This window comes from Felis catus, chromosome A3 (assembly GCF_018350175.1).
Source record: "Felis catus isolate Fca126 chromosome A3, F.catus_Fca126_mat1.0, whole genome shotgun sequence".
In the NCBI taxonomy this organism is placed as follows: Eukaryota; Metazoa; Chordata; class Mammalia; order Carnivora; family Felidae; genus Felis; species Felis catus.
The window spans coordinates 118,332,449-118,352,273 of record NC_058370.1 but is presented as its reverse complement, the minus strand read 5'-3'; the positions used below and the strand labels follow the sequence as shown (position 1 = coordinate 118,352,273).

Genomic DNA, 19,825 nt, shown 5'->3' with positions numbered 1-19,825 from the left:
CTGATCCAGCCAGGTGCTCCAAAGGTAGTAAACTTTTAAGAGGGGGGAAGGAAGGAACTGAAGGAGGGAGAGTAGGAGAGAGGGAAGGAGGGAGGGAAAGAGAGAGGGAAACGGGAGATTGCTAGTTGGTTGGTTGGTTAGTTAGTTGGTTTGTTTGTTTGGCAGTGGGGATAAATTCTGGGTCCAAAGGACATTTAAGAACAACTGGTCTGTGGATCATTTCTGAATGGAATGGAGACAAATGCTTCCCTTTCCTCCTGATGGAGGAATTCTTTCCATAAGTAAATGATGTTGGGGAAAGCAGCCTCTTTTGCTGTTGTAGTTCTCCTTCAGGCCAAAATATTTTGCATTTGAAATAGCCATTATTTTTCCCTTTTCCTACTTCTCCTACCTTTTTCTGCTTCAAAGCAAATGGAAACTTTTCTTTATTTCTCAGATTAAGTCTTTTGGAATTGTGTTTGCCTGAACCACAAGATAAGATTTCTTCCTCCACCTCCTCTGTGTTTGTGGCTCAGGAGCCTGTTCTACCCTGTTGTGGCTGTAAGAAGGCAAAACATTCTACTGACCACAGCATCTCCTCTGGATCATTAAGCAACAACTCTAGCCTGTCACACTTTCCAGTCTTTTCTGAAGAAACAACCTGGCAACTCCGGAACCATAGTTTACCTATTTTACCCAAGAAACAGCCTTCTGCATTCAGGAGCCAAGGCACATTGCTGTCTACTTTTAGGCTCTCAGAGTTTGGGAAATCAAAACTTTTTCAGAATTTTACAGCACTTTCACCCTTAGGATCTCAAAGTTCTTTTATCAACTCTGTTCTTGAATCCCCAGCTCTCTGCCACCAAGAGAAAACAAAGAATGGAAGGAGGAGCAAGAGTCATTTGACATTGGATCATGGGCCAAATTCTGGCTCCAGGGAGAGACCACGATTCTCAGGGTGGGCTCCAATCCGTCTCTCTCCTTTGGCTAGGTGGGAGTTAGAGGGACATATGGCTTGGAAGGTTTGTACTTTGAGGGAACAAACAGTACCTCTGCCTGTGAGGGAATCATGGGCAATGCTGAATTATTTAATCGATGCACAAGGAGGAGTCCCTGAACCAGAGAAACCTCAAATCCAGGTATCTATGCCCATTCATCAAAGCAGTAAACAAAGTATCAACAATAAATCCCCAAACTGTCCATCATTTCAGCTCCATGTGAATATTGGAGTGGAATCTGGATTAAAGAGAACAGAAACAAAAATTTCACAGTCACTTATCCCAGGTAAGCAGTCACAACCAGGGGATGGCCCCCAAATTCTTGAATCCAGGCCCTTAGTTACATCACTGGGCACTCCACCTCCCAAAAGTTTAGGAGTTGACATAAATCAAGAGGAAACCACTTTACTGCAGAAGGAGCCAAAACATGTCCTAGAGCTTAGTATAGAGCAGAGAGTCATAGGCCTTCCAGAAAAAAGGATACAGCAGCATAAGACCCAAGTGACTAATGTGGAATTGACCCCAAGGCTACCATACCAAGTTACAGATAACATAAAGGTAACTCCATTGGCATTACTTCAAGTCATGGATTTGATGGGGATGATCCCAGAATCACATTCAGAAGTGATAGAATCTGTGGGTTTGTTCCCACAGCCACCAGATGAAGTTGGGAAACCAATGGAAACCATGAAAAAAGTGAGAGTAAGCCCCAAACCATCATATCAAGTCACTAAATCAGTGGAGGTAATACCAAGTCCTCAGCATCAAGCTATGGAATCAAAGATGACCTCAAGACCACAGAATCAAGTCACAGATAATGTGAAGGTAACTCCTATAGTATTGCTTCAAGTCACGGATTCTATGGGGATGATTAAAAAATCACATCCACATATCACAGAATCAGTGGGAATAACCCCAAGAACACAATATCAAGCCATGAAGTCAGCAGAAATAAACACATCACTAGACCATCAAGTCATACCACCAGGAAAGATGAGTCCAAAGGCAAAACATGCAGTTGTAGAAACTGTGGAAGTGACTGAAGGGCCACAGCATGAAGTTACTGAATCAGTGGACATAACCTCAAAGCCACAAAATCAAGTCATAGAACCGTTGAAGTTTCTTCCAGAGCCAATATGTCAAAAAACAAGATCATTGGAAATGATCTCCCGTCCATCTCATCAAGTTATGGATTACATGAAAGTAACTCCAGTGGCACTATTACAAGCTATGGATTTCATGGGAATAATTCCACCAGCACAGCCACATGTTGTAGAATCTGGAGATTCACAGTCTCAAATCGCAAATTTGACCCCAGGAGCAACTCAGCCAAATGGTTTGACTTCTAGCTCTCCTACTACTATTGGTCCACCTGAGGTTGTAGAATATGTGGGTTTACCCTCAGAGCCATCACCTAAAGTCAAAGAATCAGTAGGGATAGTTCCAATGTCATCACATCAATCCATACATTCTCTAAAGGTAACTCCAATAACACCGGGGTCACCAATTGGAATGATCATAGCACCACAGTCACAAGTTGTAGAAACTCAGGATTTGACCTCAAGGACAATATCTCAAGTCAAGGAACCTCTTGAGTTGACTCCTGGTTCATGGATTCAAGTGCTAGACCCTGTGGGGATGACTCCACAACCATATCATGAAGGCACAGAAGCTATGGCATTAATCCCAGGGCCACCTCATCAAGTCATGGAATCTTCAAGGTTGACTGCATGGCTTCAAACCCTAGAATCTTCAGAGGTGAGCCCAAGGCAAAGCCATCAAATTACAGAAAATATGGGGTTGGCCTCTGACACATGGTTACAAATGAAGAAATCTGTAGAGTTAACACCATCACATCATCAAATAATGGAATCTTTAGGGACAGTCCCGAGGTCGCTGGGTCGAAGTACAGCATCTAAGGGAGTGAGCCAAAAGCCACTGCATCAAGTCACAGAATCTACAGCAAAGACTACTGCATCACTACTTCCAAGTGTAGAGTATTTGGGGGTGCAGCCAATGCCACAACTTAAGGTTGTGGATTCTGTGAAGTTATCCTCAGGATTGCAAAATGCAAAATCTGAGAAACTGACCTTGGGACCAAGAATGCAAAATATAAAATCTATAGATATAACCACAGGTTTAGTCCCACAAGTGGTAAAATATGGAGAGCTGATCCCAACTGTGAATTCTATAGAATTGGTCCCAGAACTTCAACAGCAGACTGTAAAATCTGATGAGTTGGCCCCCATTCCACAGACAAAAAGTAGGAATTCTGTGCAGGTAGCCCCAGGGTCTCAGCTTCAAGGTGTGCAATTTATTCATTTAACCCTAGGAACACAACAACAAAGTAGAAAATCCACTGAGTTAGCCCCAGCACCACAGTTGCAAAATGGGAAATTAAAAGATTTGACCTCCAGTTCACAGTTGCAAGGTCTGGAATATGTTCATTTGGCCCTACCGCCAGAGTTTTCAGATATAAAAGGTGTGGAGTTGACCCTAAGACAATTACAGAAAGGTAGGAAATCTGTGGATTTGGCCCCCAAACCATGGTTACAAGATAAAAGATCTGAGGAGATAGTCCCGGTACTATTGCTTAAAGATGTGAAAATTCCTCAAATGGTAGAATGTAGAAGGTTGATTCCTGAAACACAGGTAGAAGATATGAAATATGAGGAACCAATCTCAGGGGCACACATTCAAGCAGTAAAACCTGTAGAGTTGAACCTCAAGGCAAATCATCAAGCCACAGAACCTGAAGGATCTACCCCATGGCATCAAACTTTAGAATCTTTAGGAATGATTGTACAGCCAAGATATCCAGGAACAGAAGCAGAGTTGACTTCTGACAGTTGTCACTACAGGAAAGAATCTGTGGAGTTGAAACAGTCATCTTTAGGAAATACTCCAGGACCATTGAGTCAAACTTCAGGATCTATTCAGATGAACTCAGTGCCATTACAAGGTACCCGTGAGACAATGCTCCAGGGTGTAAAAGCCTTGGAGACTCCAGTGTCTCAACACTTAATACAAGAATCTCCAGAGTTGGTATCAGGATCAGAGATGCAAGGTATGAACCCACAAATATTGAACCCAGAGTCCCAAGGTATGAAGTTTGTTCATTTGAATCTAGGACCATATTCAGAATTTACGAACTATAAGGAGTTGATCTCAGAACCACAATTTCAAAGTATGAAATACGTCCCATTGACCCCAGAACCACAGCCCAACAGTACAAAACCTGAGGAGTTGCCTCTAGGTCCATTAATGCATGGTAATAAATTTGTGGATTTAACCGCACCACTGGAAGAATCTAGGAGGTTAATTCCTGACACACACTTACATGAAGAATTAAGGAAACTGACCATGGAACCACATTTACAAGCAATTAAATCTGTGGGTCCAACTTCCAGACCATGGCATCAAGACACAGTATCTACAGAGTTAGCTTCTGAGATCTGGCCACAAGAGGAGGAATCAGTGAAGTTAATCCCACAGCAAGTCATGGAAACTGCTGAGATGATGGCCAGGCCACATTTTAAAAAAATTTCAGAGATGACTCCAGGGCCAGGCTATCAAGACACAGAAGCCATGAGGCTGACTTCTGAGGCATTAACACAAAAACCAACAGGTCAAGTTATAGAATCTGCAGGAATGACTCTAAAACCACATCTTCAAGTTACTGAGCCTTCAGAGATACCTCTAAGGTCAGAAAAGACAGAAACTATGGGGTTAGCACCGTTTCAAGTTGAAAACACCCAAGAGACAATGCCATATTTTAAAAAAGGATCTCTGGAATTTACTTTAGGACCAGGGATGCAATATGAGAAATCAGAGCCACAACTACAAAATTTGAAATCTGTGAAGTTAACCCCTGAGTCATCCCCATTAGTGGTAGGATCTAAACAATTTATCACAGGACCAAAACCACATCTTATGGAGTTGACCCCAGGGCCACAGCTCCAGGGAGTAAAGTCTATGCAGTTGGATCCAGAGCCGCAATTACAAGACATGAAATATGTTAATTCAATCCAACAGCCAGCTACTACTGGAGTGGTAGAATTTGAGGAGCTGGTACAAGAACCAGTACTACAAAGTGTAGTATCAGAGGAATTGACTAAGGGGGCCCCGCCTCAAGGTGTGAAATTGACCCTAGGGCCACATTTGCAAAGTGTCAGATTTTCAGAGTTATCCCAAGGGCCACTTCTTCAAGGAGAAAAACCTATAGATTTAATTTCAGGGTCTCCACATCATGGTATGAAATGTGATGAACTGACCCCTGGTTCCCCGGTGCAAGAAATCAGATTATCTATCCCAGGGCCAAAGCATCAAAGTGTTATACCCATAAAATTGACTTCAAAACCACAAACTCCAGGTGTGAAATTTGTGGAACAAAACTCAGGACCATGCTTGCAAGATGTCAAATTTTCTGATTTGACCTCAGAACCAAAGCGTCAAGGTTTCAAACATTTGCGGTGTATACCAGGAACACAGCTTCAAGATATGAAGTCTACAGGATTTGTAACAGAATCATCTTTGCAGTCAAGCCAAAGACCCTTGGGTGAAAATACAAAATCTCTTCTGTCTACTGAAGGACTACAGTTTCCTAACACGAAATCCAATGAATTAACCTCAGAACTACAGTTGCAAGGTGTGAAATCTCAGGAACTAAACCTAGGGCCAAGGCAGCAAGATGTCAAATTTTCTGAATTGACTTCAGGGCCAAAGCTTCAAGGTGTCAAATTTGGGAAGCAAACCCCAGGATCTAAGTTTCATGGTGTGAATTCTGTGGAGAAGACTCCAGAGTTAGGGTTTCAAGATTCTAAATTAGCAAAGATGTCACCAGGGCTGCAGGGTATAAAACAAGTGGGGCTTAACCCAGGGCCATGGCTACAAGATGTCAAATTTTGTGATCTGGTATCAGGAACTCAACCTCAAGGAGCGAAATCTTCAGAGTTAAACTTGGGACCACAACTACAGTGTGTGAATTTTTTTGAGTTGACCCCAAAGCCAAAGATACAAGGAGTAAGATCTATGAGGTTCACCCCACAACCTGGAAAGCAAGTGGTCACGCCTGAGATGTTAGTACCAGAGACACTATTTCAAGGTGTAAAACATTTAGTGATAGACCAAATGTCAAGCTTTGAAGGTAACATTTCTTATAAATTTGTCTCAGAGCCACAGAAACCATATGCAAAACCTATGGAGTTGACTCCCGGGTCACAGTTGCCAAGTGTGAAATATTCTGACTTGACTAGAAGACCAGAGTTACAAGGTATAAAATCTCCTAAATTGATCCAAGGACCACAGTTGCAAGATATAAAACCTGTGGAGTGGACCCCAATCTCAAAGCTTCGAGGTTTAAAATCTAAGGCACTAATCCCAGAACCACAGCTGGAAGATAGGAAATCTGAGGAGTTAACCCCAGGGCTGCATTTGGGAGGTATGAAATCTATGCAAACACCAAAGCCACAAATGGGAGATGTCAAGTCTATGGTGTTAACCCCCGGGCCACAGGTGGAAGGTGTGAAACCAATGGAGCAGATCCCAGGCTCAAAACTTCAAGGTTTAAAATCTGAGTTGTTAATCTCAGAGTCAGAGCTGAAAGACATGAAATCTGTGGCCTTAGTTCCAGGACAGTATCTAAAAGGTATGGAATCCATGTTGCTAACCTCCAGTCCACAGCTGGAAGGTGAGAAATCTGTGGAGATAACCTCAGGGGCTGAAATAGAAGATGTCAGATCTGTGAAAGATACCGCAAATAACAAGCTTGAAGGTGAGAAATCTGAGTTGACTATGCATGCAAGAATTCACGAATTCAAAACTGTGGAGTTGGTCCCAAGAACACAGCTGCAAGGTGTGAAAACTGTGGAATTGAAATTTGGGCCAAAGATGCAAGGTGAGAAATCTGTGTCTTTTGCACAAGGGCCATTGCTCCAAGGATCTGAACTGCAAGTTGTGAAACCTGAGGAATTGACTTTAGAGCCACAAATGCAAGATAAGGAACTTGTCGAGAGTACCCCATGTTTAAAGTATCAAAGTCTAAAATCTGTAGAGGAAACTCCAGATTCAGTGCTGCAATGTATAAAATCTGGGAAGTTGATCCCAAGGCCAAAGAAGCAGGAAGTAAAATCTGTGAATGTGACCAGAAGACCAAAGTTTCAAGGAGTAAAATCTGTGGATTTAGCCCCAAGGCAACAATTTCAAGGGATGGCACTTACGAATTTAACTTCTGGACCAGAACGGGGTGGTGAGATATCTGTACTCTCACCAAAGCAGCAATGTGTGAATTCAGAGCAATTGAAGAGAGGGTCTAAGTCAGAAGGTGAGATGTCTTTGGAATTAATTCCAGGGCTAAAATTTAAAGATGGAAAATTAGTAGACTTCAATTTTGAGTTACAGTTTGAAGGTATGAAACCATGTGAACTGACTCCAGAATCAAATATCCAAGATTTAAAACCTAAAGAGTTTAAACCTGAACCACAGTTGCAAAGCATAGTATCTCCTGAGTTGATCCCAGGACCTCAGCTGCACCAAGTGAAACCCTCAGCATCAGCTTCAGAGCCACAACTCTGTGTAAAAACTGTTGAGTTAAAGCAAGAGCAACTGCTTGAAAGTATGAAATGTATTCAGTGGATACCGGGACCTAAGTTCCAAGCTGTGAAATCTGTAGATTTAAATCTTGGGTCACGATCTCAAGATGCTAAATCTGGAGGGTTGAAATCTTCAGTACAGTTAAGAGATGTGAAGTCATCTGAATTGACTTTCGGGACAAAAACTCAAGGTGCAATGTATGCAGATTTCAACCGTGGGCCACAGTTGCAGAATGTGAAAACTCCTGAGTTGTTCCCAGGACCACAGCTGCAAAAAGGGAAGACTTTGGCATCAACCTCAGAGCCACAGCTTCAAGATATAAAAACTATGGAGTTTAAACAAGAGCCACAGCTAGAAAGTATGAGATGTGTTCAGTCGATACCAGGACCTGAATTCCAAGCTGTGAAGTCTGTAGAGTTAAATCTTGGATTACAGTCTCAAGGTGTCAAGTCTGTAGAGTTGAAACCTTTAATACAGTTAAGAGATACAAAGTCATCTGCATTGACTCCAAGGCCAAAGCTCCAAGATACGCCATCTTTAGCATCACTCCAGGAACATCAGCCTCAAGGTTTCGATTTGAAACCTTTTCTACAGGTTAGAAGTATGAAATCATGTGACCTGACACCAAGATCAAAGCTCTGTGGTATAAAATCTATGACACTGAAATCTAGGCTTTCCTTGCATGATAGGAAATCTACTAAATTGACTGCAGGACCAAAGCTTCAAGAAGTGAAACCCTTACAGTCATCCCCAGGAACACAACCTCAAGGTGTCAAGTCTCTAGTGCTTACACAAGAGCCACAGCTTCCTGAGGTGAAATCTGGGGTATTAAGCCAAGGGTCACAATTACAAAGTGATAAAACTATAGAGTTGAACTCTCCACTACACTTGAAAAGTAGGAAGTCATCTGAATTGACTCTTCAGACAAAACTTCAAGGTGTGAAATCTGAGAATTTCAACCCTGGGTTACAGTGGCAAGGTCTAAAATCTTCTGAGTTGTCACCTGGGATAAAGTCCCACGATATGACATTTACTGAATTAAATCCAAGTTCACAATTGGAAGGTACAACATTTTCTAAACTGAGTGTAGGGACAGAAATTCAAGGTACCAAATCTACAGATTTCAACCATGGACCATTGTTACAAGGTGTGAATTCTTCTGAAGGGACCTCAAAGACAAAACTTCAAAATGTAAAACATAAAGAAAGCAGCCCCAGTCCCCAGGTGCAAGTTGTGAAATCTTCTGACCTGATCCCAGGATCAAAGCTTCAAAATGTGAAATTGGTGTTCAACCCTGAGCCACAATTTCAAGGAGTGAATTGTTCTAAGTTACTCTCAGAAACAAAGTTTCAAGATGTGGAATCTGCAAAGTTCAAACCTGGGTCACAGTTGAGTGGTGTGAAATCTTCTGAATTGATACTAGGGACAAAGCTTCAAAAAGTGGAATCAGTGGCTTTCAAGTCAGGCCCACAGTTTCAAGATACGAAATCTTCTAGGTTGATCATGGATGTAAAGCTTCCAGATGTAAAATCTACGAATTCCAGGTCTGGGCCACAGTTGCAGGATGTGAAATCTCGAGTGATCACAAGGGAAAAGCTTCAAGGAGTGAAATCTGTAGAATTGAAACCTAGTTCAAAGTTACAAGGTGAGAAATCTTCTGATATGACCCTGGGGAGGAAGTTTTCAGGTGTGAAATCCAGCCCAAAGTTACAAGATATGCAATGTTCAGAGCTGATTATGGGTATAAAGCTTCGAGATATAAAATCTACAGGGTCCAATTCTAGATCACACTTTCAAGGTATGAAATCTTCTGAAATGATCCCAGAGTCAAAGCTTCAAGAAGTGAAATCCTTTGGGTTCAACCATGGTCCAAAGCTACAAGGTGGGAAATCTGATTTAACCCAGAAGAGGAAGCTTCAAGGAGTGAAATCTGTGGAGTTCAACCCTAGACCACAGAGACGAGGTGAGAAATCTGATTTGACGCTAGAGTGGAGGCTTCAAGATTTGAAATCTGTTGAGTTAAAACCTGTTCCACAGTTACAAGGTGTTACATCTTCTGAGTTAACACCAGAAACAAAGCTTCAAAGTGAAGGATCTGTGGAATTCATCACCAGGCCCATGTGGCAAGATACGAAATCTCTTGAATTGAATCTAGGTACAAAGGTACAAGATGTGAAATCTTTGGGGTTCAAGTCAGCCCTACAGTTAAAAAATAGGAAATTGTCTATGTTGCCACCAGGGGCACACTTTCAAGGTATGAAATCTGTGGAATTCAACCCTGGGGCAAAGTTGCAAGGTGCAAAATCTCCTGAGTCCATAAAGCTTCAAATAGTGAAAACTACAGAAGTCAATCATGACCCAGAATTTCGGGTTGCAAACCCCTCTGAGTTAGCCTTGGAATCAAAGATTCACAGTGTGGTATCTTCTGAGTTCAGTGCTGGGAAGCAGTGGCAAGAAGAGAAATCATATAAGTTGAACCCACGGCCAGAGCTTCAAAGTGTAAAATTTATGGTATACAATCCTGGACCACATTTGCAACATAGAAAATCTTCAGAATTATGCAAAGGGACACAGATTCAAGATGTGAAATCTATGGAATTCAATCCTGAGCAACAGTTGCAAGATGTGAAATCTTCTGAGCTGTGCCAGGGAACAAGTGTTCAAGGTATGCAGTCTTTCCAGTTCAATCCTGGGCCACAGTTACAAGTGATAAAATCTGAGTTGTGCAAAGACATGAAGCTTCCATGTGAGCAATTTCCGGAATTCAATCATGAGCCTAAATTACAAGGTGGGAAATGCTCTGAGTTGAACCCAGGGCCACAGCTTCAGTGTATAAATGTTATGGCATTCAACACGGGGCCTCAATTGAAAGGTGTAAAATCTTTTGAGTTGAATCCTGGGCCAGAGCTTCAAGGTATAAAATCTAACTTGTTCTGCCTTGGGCCACATTTGCAAGGTATGAATTCGTCTGCATTTATTTCAAAACCAAACCTTCAGTGTGTAAATGCTGTTGGATGCAGCCCTGAGTCACACTTGCAAGGTGTAAACTCTTCTGAATTAACTTCAGTTTCAAAACTTCAAAGTAGGAAGTCTTCTGAGTTGAATTCAGGGACAGAGTTTCCAAGGGAGACATCTGTAGTGGTCAACCCTGGAATACATTTGCAAGATTTGAAATCTGAACTGATTCCAGGGCCAAAGTTTCTAGGTGTAGCATCTATGGGATGCAACCCTGGGCCACAGATGAACTGTATAAATCCTTCTGAGTTGAATCCAGAGCCAAAATTACAATGTGTAAATTCTATGGGGTGCAAACTGGGGCCACCTTTGCAAAGTGTACCATCTTTTGAGTTGACTTCAGGGACAAAATGTCAAGGTATGGGATCTGAGGTGAATCCAGGGACCAAGAGTCACAGTGAGACATCTGTGGTGTTCAACCCTGAACCACATTTGCAATGTTTGAAATCTGCATTGATTCCCGGGCCAAAGTTTCTAGGTGTAGCACCTATGGGATGCAAACCTGGGCCACAGATGAACTGTGTAAATTCTTCTGAGTTGAATCCAGAGGCAAAATTACAATGTGTAAACGCTGTGGAGTACAAATTTGAGCCACCTTTGCAAGGTATACAATCTTTTGGGTTGACTTCAGAGATAAAATGTCAAGGTATGGGATCTTTTGATTTGAATCTGGGGTCAGAATTTCAAGGTATAAAATCTGTTTTGTTCAACCCTGTGCAACATTCACAAAATATGGAATGTGAATTGACTCCAGGGACAAAGTTTCCAGGTGTAACATCACAGGAGTTCAACTGTGGCCCACAGCTGCAAGGTGTGAATTCTTCTGATTTGAATTCAGGGTCAGAATTTCAGTGCATGAATTCTGTAAAGTTTAATCCAGAGCCACAGATGCAAAGCACAAAACCCTCTGACTTGAATCCTGGGTTAGAATCTCAAGGTACAAAATCTATTCTGTTCAACCCTGGACAATATTTGCAAGGTATAAAATCTTCTGAGTTAATACCAGGGGCAAAGTTTCCAGAAATCCAGTTTTGGGAGAATCACTGTGGGTCACAGCAACAAGTTGTGCAGTCAGTGTTCACTGTAGGCTCTCCGTTAAATGGTATGAAACCTGTCTTATTTTTACCAGAGCCATTGCTTGAAGATGTAAAATCTATGAAGATGAGCAAAGAGCCATTGCTTTGTGGTGCAAATTCTGTGAAACGGATTTCAGGCTCTGAGCTGCAGGACCTGAAATGTGAGATGTTTGCACGAGAGCCATGTTTTAAAATAATGAAATCTGTGGATTTAAATTCAGGGCCACATCCTCAAGGTATGAATTCTGAGGAGCTGCCCTCACACCTCAGGCAGCATAATGTGAGATCCGTGGTGTTTTCACCACATTTTCAAGATGTGAAATCTTTGAAGTCAAGCCCATTGCCACAGCCTCAAAGTGCTAATTCTTTAGGGTTGTCATCATGCCTCACGTCACCATGTGTTAATTCTGAGGTCTTTGCACCAGAGTCATGTTTTCAAGATGTCAAATCCGTAGAGTTGACACCAGGGTCCCAACAGCAAGGTATGAATTGCCAAGAGTTGACTTCAGGATGGCAAGGTATGAAATCAGTGGTGTTGGCACCAGAGCCAGTTAAGAAGTTCATACCAGGACCAATGTTGGCTAGTGTTAAATTTTCAAGTTTGTCTCCAGAATCACAGCAACAAGGTGCTTTGGAGTTTACTCCAGAACCAAAGTTGCAAAGTATGAAACATGTGAAATTGTCTTCAGCATCTCTGCAAGAAGACATAAAACCTGTAGAGTTACCACCAGGGTCACTGCTTCCAAGAACAAAATCTGAGGAGATAACTCCAAAAAGAAGGTATCCAATCACAAACTCCTCTGAGATAATCCCTAGGCCAGAGCATCAGTTTGTAGAACATGTGGAGATGATCCCAACGCCAATGCATCAGGTCCCTAAATCTGTGAGTTTGATTTCAATACCAATTTATCACATCACAGAATCTTCAGCAATGGCACGAAGGTTGGCACACCAAGGCAAAGAAACCATGGAAAAATCTGTAGGGTTGACCCCAAAGCCAACAAGTAAAGCCATGGAATCTTCAGGAATGCCTCTAGGGCTAGATCTCCAAGTACCAGAATCTGTTGATGTGACTCCAGTGCTAAGAAATCGAGGCTCTAAATCCTTAGAATTAACCCTAAAGGAAAGCTACCAAATCCCAAAAACTCTGGAGTTGCTGTCTCAGTCACAGACTCAAGTTAAGGATTTGGAGGAATTACATACAAGGCTACTGCAGCAAGCTGTAGGATCTGAAGAGATGACCCCAGAGCCCAAGCATCACACTACAGAAACTATGGGCTTGACCTCCAAGGCAAGGCCAAAAAGGAAGGAATTCCTTGGAATGACCCCAAAGCCAATACGTGAAACCACTGGATATGCAGAGAGATTTCCAAGGCCCTATCCTCAAGCACTAGAATTTGTGGAGGTGATCTCTGAGAAAAGGCTGCAGAGGGAAGACTCTGAAGCATTGATTACACAGTCATTACATCATGTCCCAGGGTCTTCAGAGATGACACCAGGACTAGGATATCAAGTTCCTGAGTCTATGGGTTTAACTTCTAAGCAACGGCTTCAAAGGGAGGAATCTTTAGAGTTGCCCCCAAAGCCGACAGATCAAGTTGCAGGATGTGCAGAATCTGTAAAGCTCATACCCGAGACATGGCAGCAAGGGGATGGATCAGTGGGATTATCATTGTCACAGAATCAAAGGATGAAATATTCAGAGTTAGGTCCAGGACTACAAGGTCAAATTACAGAATATATGAGGATTAGTCCAAAGCCACCAGATCAGGTCACAGAATCTACAAAGACACAGCTTCACGTTGCTCAAGGGGTAACCCCGGTAGTTCCCCAAAAAGTTATTGACTATGTGAAAGTGACTTCTGGGCCACCACCTCAAGTTGTGAAATCTGTGGCATTAACACCAGGGCCAATCTCTCAAATGGTAGACTGTCTTGAGTTGACTCCAAAACTGCAAGATGTGAGATCTTCTGAGTTTACCTCAGGGCTATGGTTGCAAAATGTGAAATCTAAGAAATTAGCCACAGAGCCAACACACCAAATTTTGGAAACAATGAAGTTGACAGGGTCTCAAATCGTAAAGACTGTGTTAATCCCAGGGCCACCACTTCAAATTGTAAAATCTGAGGAATTAGCACCAGGACCAGTTCCTCAGGTTGTAGAACCAATAGGAGTAGCCTTAGGGTCAGCGATTGAAGCACTGGATTGTTTGGATTTATTCCCAAGGCCACAGCTTCAAGAAATGGTAGAACCCGTAGAATTAACTCCAAGGCCAAATACTAAAGTGAAATCTGCAGAATTACTCTCACAGCCAACATCTCCATTTGAGAAACCTACAATGTTCACTCGTGAACAAGGGCTTCAGGCTATGAAATCAGTAGGGACAAAAATAGGGTCTTCTCAAATCAGGGAATCTGAGGATTTGAATCTAGGACAGGTATATCAGATTAGGGAACCTGAGGATTTTACATCAAGAGAGGAGTTACAAATAGATAATTATATCTCTAGATTTCTGCACAACTCTTCAAACTCGCTTATCTCAAGCTCTGCCGAAACATCTGAATTAGGAAGCCTTTGGGATTTTGAGCTGCCGGAAGTATCAAGGACTTTGGATGTAAAAAACCTTGGGACAGATATTTTGGAGCCTGAAGAGTCTTTTATAGACTCTACTATGATACGGTCTTCAACCCTTACCTTGTCCCTTCATAATCAACCGTCTGATAAAATAACTAACATTGTAGAAACCCCACATTTTGAGATCCCAAGAGTGGGTGTCATATCTAAGGAGAGGACTAATAAGAAGCAGGTGGAAGAGCTAGAGAACTTACTCCACGACCTATCCCAACATCCACCACAAAGCTGGAGATCACCATCTAGGACGTTTCAGTCAGGATCGGGAACTCAAAGAGGCCTTACCTGGTCTGTCCTGGGGAGACAACAGAATGTCTGGGAGAATCACTCCTGGAGACAGCGACTACCTAGAAAATATCTCTCCAATATGCTAATGCTGGGGAATGTCTTGGGAGCCACTATGAAAAGGAAGCTCTACTATCGAACATCTTTAACAGAGAGAGCCACTGCAGATGTCTGTCAGTCTATTCAGAATTTATTTGGGGTTCCAGCTGAACTGATGAAATTTTCCCAGAGTTTGCTAGAGAAGGGTCGAGGTACTATCTCTCAGCCTTCAGTGGTCAAAAACTACATTCAAAGACATACTTCATGTCATGATCATGAGCAAAGAATGGCCTTAAAGATGTGGACACGTGGTTCCATGTCCTCTATAATACAGCAATACTCTGGGACTAGAATGAGAATAAAGAAAGTAAATTCAAGGCTCAATGATATATCCAAGGAAGTCATTCAGCCCATTCCTGCTTCATGTACAGGGGGCCAGCCTCCTGCCCCAGTAAAGTTAGAGTCCTCCTTCGATATAGTTTTCACTAGGAAAGATTCTGTTCCAGTGGAAGAGAGTGAGAACTCACAGAGTAATTCACAGACAAGGATTTTTGAATCCCAACACTCTCTCAAGCCAAGTTTTCTTCCCCAGGCCAAAACTGACTTCTCAGAACAGTTCCAGCTGTTACAAGATCTGCAGCTAAAAATAGCAGCAAAACTGTTAAGGAGTCAAATACCCCCAAATGTTCCTCCACCTCTAACTTCAGGTCTGGTTTTAAAATACCCTATCTGCCTACAGTGTGGCCGATGTGCAGGATTTAGTTGCTGTCATAAATTACAGGGCACTCTTGGGCCTTACCTTCTTATTTATCCACAGCTCCACCTTGTAAGCACTCCTAAAGGCCATGGAGAGATTAGGTTGCATCTTGGCTTTAGGCTGCGAACTGGGAAAAGACCCCAAGTTTCAAAGTATCACAGAAGAGACAGACCCATCACACCAAGGAGTCCTATGTCACCATCACTAAGGAAAGCTAATGTCTACACTCGAGCTTCCAAGAGTCCTACTTCTACGATAGATTTCCAGTCTGGATCTTCCCAGGCTCCTGCTTCTCCTGTACAAGTGCACATCAGGCGAAGGCAGTATAGGAGCCCTGACCTAGTAGGAAAGACAGAAATTAGAGACCCTGGGCAATATGAATTTACTCAAGTTCACTCTTTACCAGATAGTGACTCTGAAGATGTTCAGGATGAAAAATGGGCTAACAGGAGAACCCAAAAGACCCATGATTCAAAATATCCAATGAAAGGAACCAAGGGAGGCAGAACACAAAGCGCAGAGTTCTACACAAATGATAGAGCCATGACACAGAGTCCTTCTAGGGAATTACCAGCCCAGTTTAGAAGGAAGAGGAAAGGAGCATCTCAGACAATGACTGCCTCGTTAAAAAGACAACCTAAGAAATCCTCCCAACCCAAATTCATTCAACTGCTTTTTCAAGGCCTAAGGCAAGCATTCCAGATGGCACACAGAATTATGGCTTTTGTTGGGCAGAAGCCTGAGGACAGATCAAGGCCAGACCATTTGTGGTCAAGCAAAAACCAGCATCCAAAACGAAAAGCCAGAGACTATTACTTATCAAGAGATATCAAAAGTGACGGGATGCCAGTTGTCAAGCTAAAGCCAACAGACCTAACCACTAAGCAGGAGAGCACATTAAGGGAAGAAACAGAGCAACTCAGATCAGTTCAACAACCAAAATGGGATAGCTCTTTCAAACCCAGACATACCCAACTGCCCAAGCGCATAGTTTCCCAAAGAAGTGCCACTTTCAAAACCACTTCAAGCAGACAGTCTATGGGTGTTGTTCAAAATGACAGTAGCAGCAGAGCTAAGAAAAACTTTGGCAGAAGTGAAATCTCCATCCAGGAGTCCAAGAACTCCAAATCGGGAACCAGAGTTCAGGACCGAGGGAGAATTCTACAAGATTCACTTAAGAGAAACTCACACAGTCACCTTAAAGAGAAACTGACACCCAAGAAACGAAACCACAAAAGCTTCTTAAGGCAGAGAACCCCATGTAATTCCTCTGGAAGGAGCCATGGTAGTCCCTCTCAGAGGAGCCATCACAGTCTCTCTCAAAGGGGCCACCAAAGTCCCTCTGAGAGGAGATGTCGTAGCCCTTCCGAGAGGAGCCACCGAAGTCCTTCTCAGAGAAGTCATCACAGTATCGCTGGAAGGAGCCACCAAAGTGCCTCTGAGAGGAGCCACCGAAGTCCTTCTCAGAGGAGCCATCGCAGTCTCTCCGGAAGGAGCCGTCAAAGTCCCTCTGAGAGGAGCCACCGAAGTCCTTCTCAGAGGAGCCATCGCAGTCTCTCCAGAAGGAGCCCTAAAAGTCCCTCTGAGAGGAGCCACCGAAGTCCTTCTCAGAGGAGCCATCGCAGTCTCTCCGGAAGGAGCCGTCAAAGTCCCTCTGAGAGGAGCCACCGAAGTCCTTCTCAGAGGAGCCATCGCAGTCTCTCCAGAAGGAGCCGTCAAAGTCCCTCTGAGAGGAGCCACCGAAGTCCTTCTCAGAGGAGCCATCGCAGTCTCTCCGGAAGGAGCCATAAAAGTCCCTCTGAGAGGAGCCACCGAAGTCCTTCTCAGAGGAGCCATCGCAGTCTCTCCGGAAGGAGCCGTCAAAGTCCCTCTGAGAGGAGCCACCGAAGTCCTTCTCAGAGGAGCCATCGCAGTCTCTCCGGAAGGAGCCGTCAAAGTCCCTCTGAGAGGAGCCACCGAAGTCCTTCTCAGAGGAGCCATCGCAGTCTCTCCGGAAGGAGCCATAAAAGTCCCTCTGAGAGGAGCCACCGAAGTCCTTCTCAGAGGAGCCATCGCAGTCTCTCCGGAAGGAGCCATAAAAGTCCCTCTGAGAGGAGCCACCGAAGTCCTTCTCAGAGGAGCCATTGCGGTCTCTCCGGAAGGAGCCATCAAAGTCCCTCTGAGAGGAGCCACCGAAGTCCTTCTCAGAGGAGCCATCGCGGTCTCTCCGGAAGGAGCCATCAAAGTCCCTCTGAGAGGATCCATCAAAGTCCTTCTCAGAGGAGCCATCGCGGTCTCTCCGGAAGGAGCCATAAAAGTCCCTCTGAGAGGAGCCACCGAAGTCCTTCTCAGAGGAGCCATCGCAGTCTCTCCAGAAGGAGCCATAAAAGTCCCTCTGAGAGGAGCCACCGAAGTCCTTCTCAGAGGAGCCATCGCAGTCTCTCCGGAAGGAGCCGTCAAAGTCCCTCTGAGAGGAGCCACCGAAGTCCTTCTCAGAGGAGCCATCGCAGTCTCTCCGGAAGGAGCCGTCAAAGTCCCTCTGAGAGGAGCCACCGAAGTCCTTCTCAGAGGAGCCATCGCAGTCTCTCCGGAAGGAGCCATAAAAGTCCCTCTGAGAGGAGCCACCGAAGTCCTTCTCAGAGGAGCCATCGCGGTCTCTCCGGAAGGAGCCATCAAAGTCCCTCTGAGAGGATCCATCAAAGTCCTTCTCAGAGGAGCCATCGCGGTCTCTCCGGAAGGAGCCATAAAAGTCCCTCTGAGAGGAGCCACCGAAGTCCTTCTCAGAGGAGCCATCGCGGTCTCTCCGGAAGGAGCCATCAAAGTCCCTCTGAGAGGAGCCACCGAAGTCCTTCTCAGAGGAGCCATCGCGGTCTCTCCGGAAGGAGCCATCAAAGTCCCTCTGAGAGGATCCATCAAAGTCCTTCTCAGAGGAGCCATCGCGGTCTCTCCGGAAGGAGCCATCAAAGTCCCTCTGAGAGGAGCCACCGAAGTCCTTCTCAGAGGAGCCATCGCGGTCTCTCCGGAAGGAGCCGTCAAAGTCCCTCTGAGAGGAGCCACCGAAGTCCTTCTCAGAGGAGCCATCGCGGTCTCTCCGGAAGGAGCCATCAAAGTCCCTCTGAGAGGAGCCACCGAAGTCCTTCTCAGAGGAGCCATCGCGGTCTCTCCGGAAGGAGCCATCAAAGTCCCTCTGAGAGGATCCATCAAAGTCCTTCTCAGAGGAGCCATCGCGGTCTCTCCGGAAGGAGCCATAAAAGTCCCTCTGAGAGGAGCCACCGAAGTCCTTCTCAGAGGAGCCATCGCGGTCTCTCCGGAAGGAGCCATCAAAGTCCCTCTGAGAGGATCCATCAAAGTCCTTCTCAGAGGAGCCATCGCGGTCTCTCCGGAAGGAGCCATAAAAGTCCCTCTGAGAGGAGCCACCGAAGTCCTTCTCAGAGGAGCCATCGCGGTCTCTCCGGAAGGAGCCGTCAAAGTCCCTCTGAGAGGAGCCACCGAAGTCCTTCTCAGAGGAGCCATCGCAGTCTCTCTGGAAGGAGCCATTGGAATCCCTCTGAGAGGAGCCACCAAAGTCCTTCTCAGAGGAGCCATCACAGTATCTCCAGAAGGAGCCACCAAAGTCCTTCTCAGAGGAGTCATTGCAGTATCTCCAGAAGGAGCCATCAGAGTCCCTCTGAGAGGATCCATCGAAGTCCTTCTCAGAGCAGCCATCGCGGTCTCTCTGGAAGGAGACATCAGAGTCCCTCTGAGAGGAGATGTCGCAGTCCCTCTGAGAGGAGACATCACAGTCCTTCTCAGAAGAGCCATCGCAGTCTCTCTGAAAGGAGCAATCAAAGTCCTTCTCAGAGGAGCCATCATAGTGTCTCCAAAAGGAGCTGCCAGAGTCCCTCTGAGAGGAGATGTCGCAGTCCATCTGAGAGGAGATGTCGCAGTCCCTTTCAGAAAATTCATCACAGTCCCTTAGGGAGGAGAGGACACAGCCTTTTTCGGAGAAGACAGCACAGACCCCCTGTGAGGGGTGGTCGCGGTTCCTCAGAGAGAACTCACTGCAGTTCCTCTGAGAGGAGCAGACACAGTCACTTGGACAGAGCAAACACAGTCATTTTAAGAGGGGTCAACACAGTTGGTCTGAGAAAACCCATCACAGTCCCCCTAAGGAGAGACTCAAGCGCAGCTACCCTAGGGAGAGGCTCAGACATAGTGTGTCTAAAGATTTCAAGGGCTACTCAAACACACAAAATAGCCAAAGCTGGGCAAGTTTAGAGTCCTGAAGCTAACAGATGAGAAGAGATCCGCCCCCCTTATTCACTGACTGGCTTAAGTCTTCACCAAGCTGCCCTTTCCTGGCTTCTTTCCTGCTAAGCCACTGCCTCCAATACCTGCGCCCTCAGCAAAGAGCGTCTATGCCACTCTTCCTGGGGAGGGAGGGCGGGAATGGGTCTGTAATATCTCTAAGATAAATAAAGGGGCAATAATTGATC

At 44.7% G+C, this 19,825-nt stretch overlaps 1 protein-coding gene across 2 annotated transcripts in view; it reads left to right on the top strand.

Annotated features, from left to right (window-relative positions):
* Nucleotides 1-19,786, top strand: part of LOC109498324 — a 38,863-nt gene extending 19,077 nt beyond the window's left edge. For both annotated transcript variants that reach the window (XM_045054789.1, XM_019827751.3), the window contains one exon: nucleotides 437-19,786. In XM_045054789.1, coding sequence (XP_044910724.1) covers nucleotides 437-19,607 — 19,171 coding nt within the window. In that variant the 3' untranslated portion in view covers nucleotides 19,608-19,786. The remainder of the gene's footprint in view (nucleotides 1-436) is intronic.
* Nucleotides 19,787-19,825: the final 39 nt, after the last annotated feature.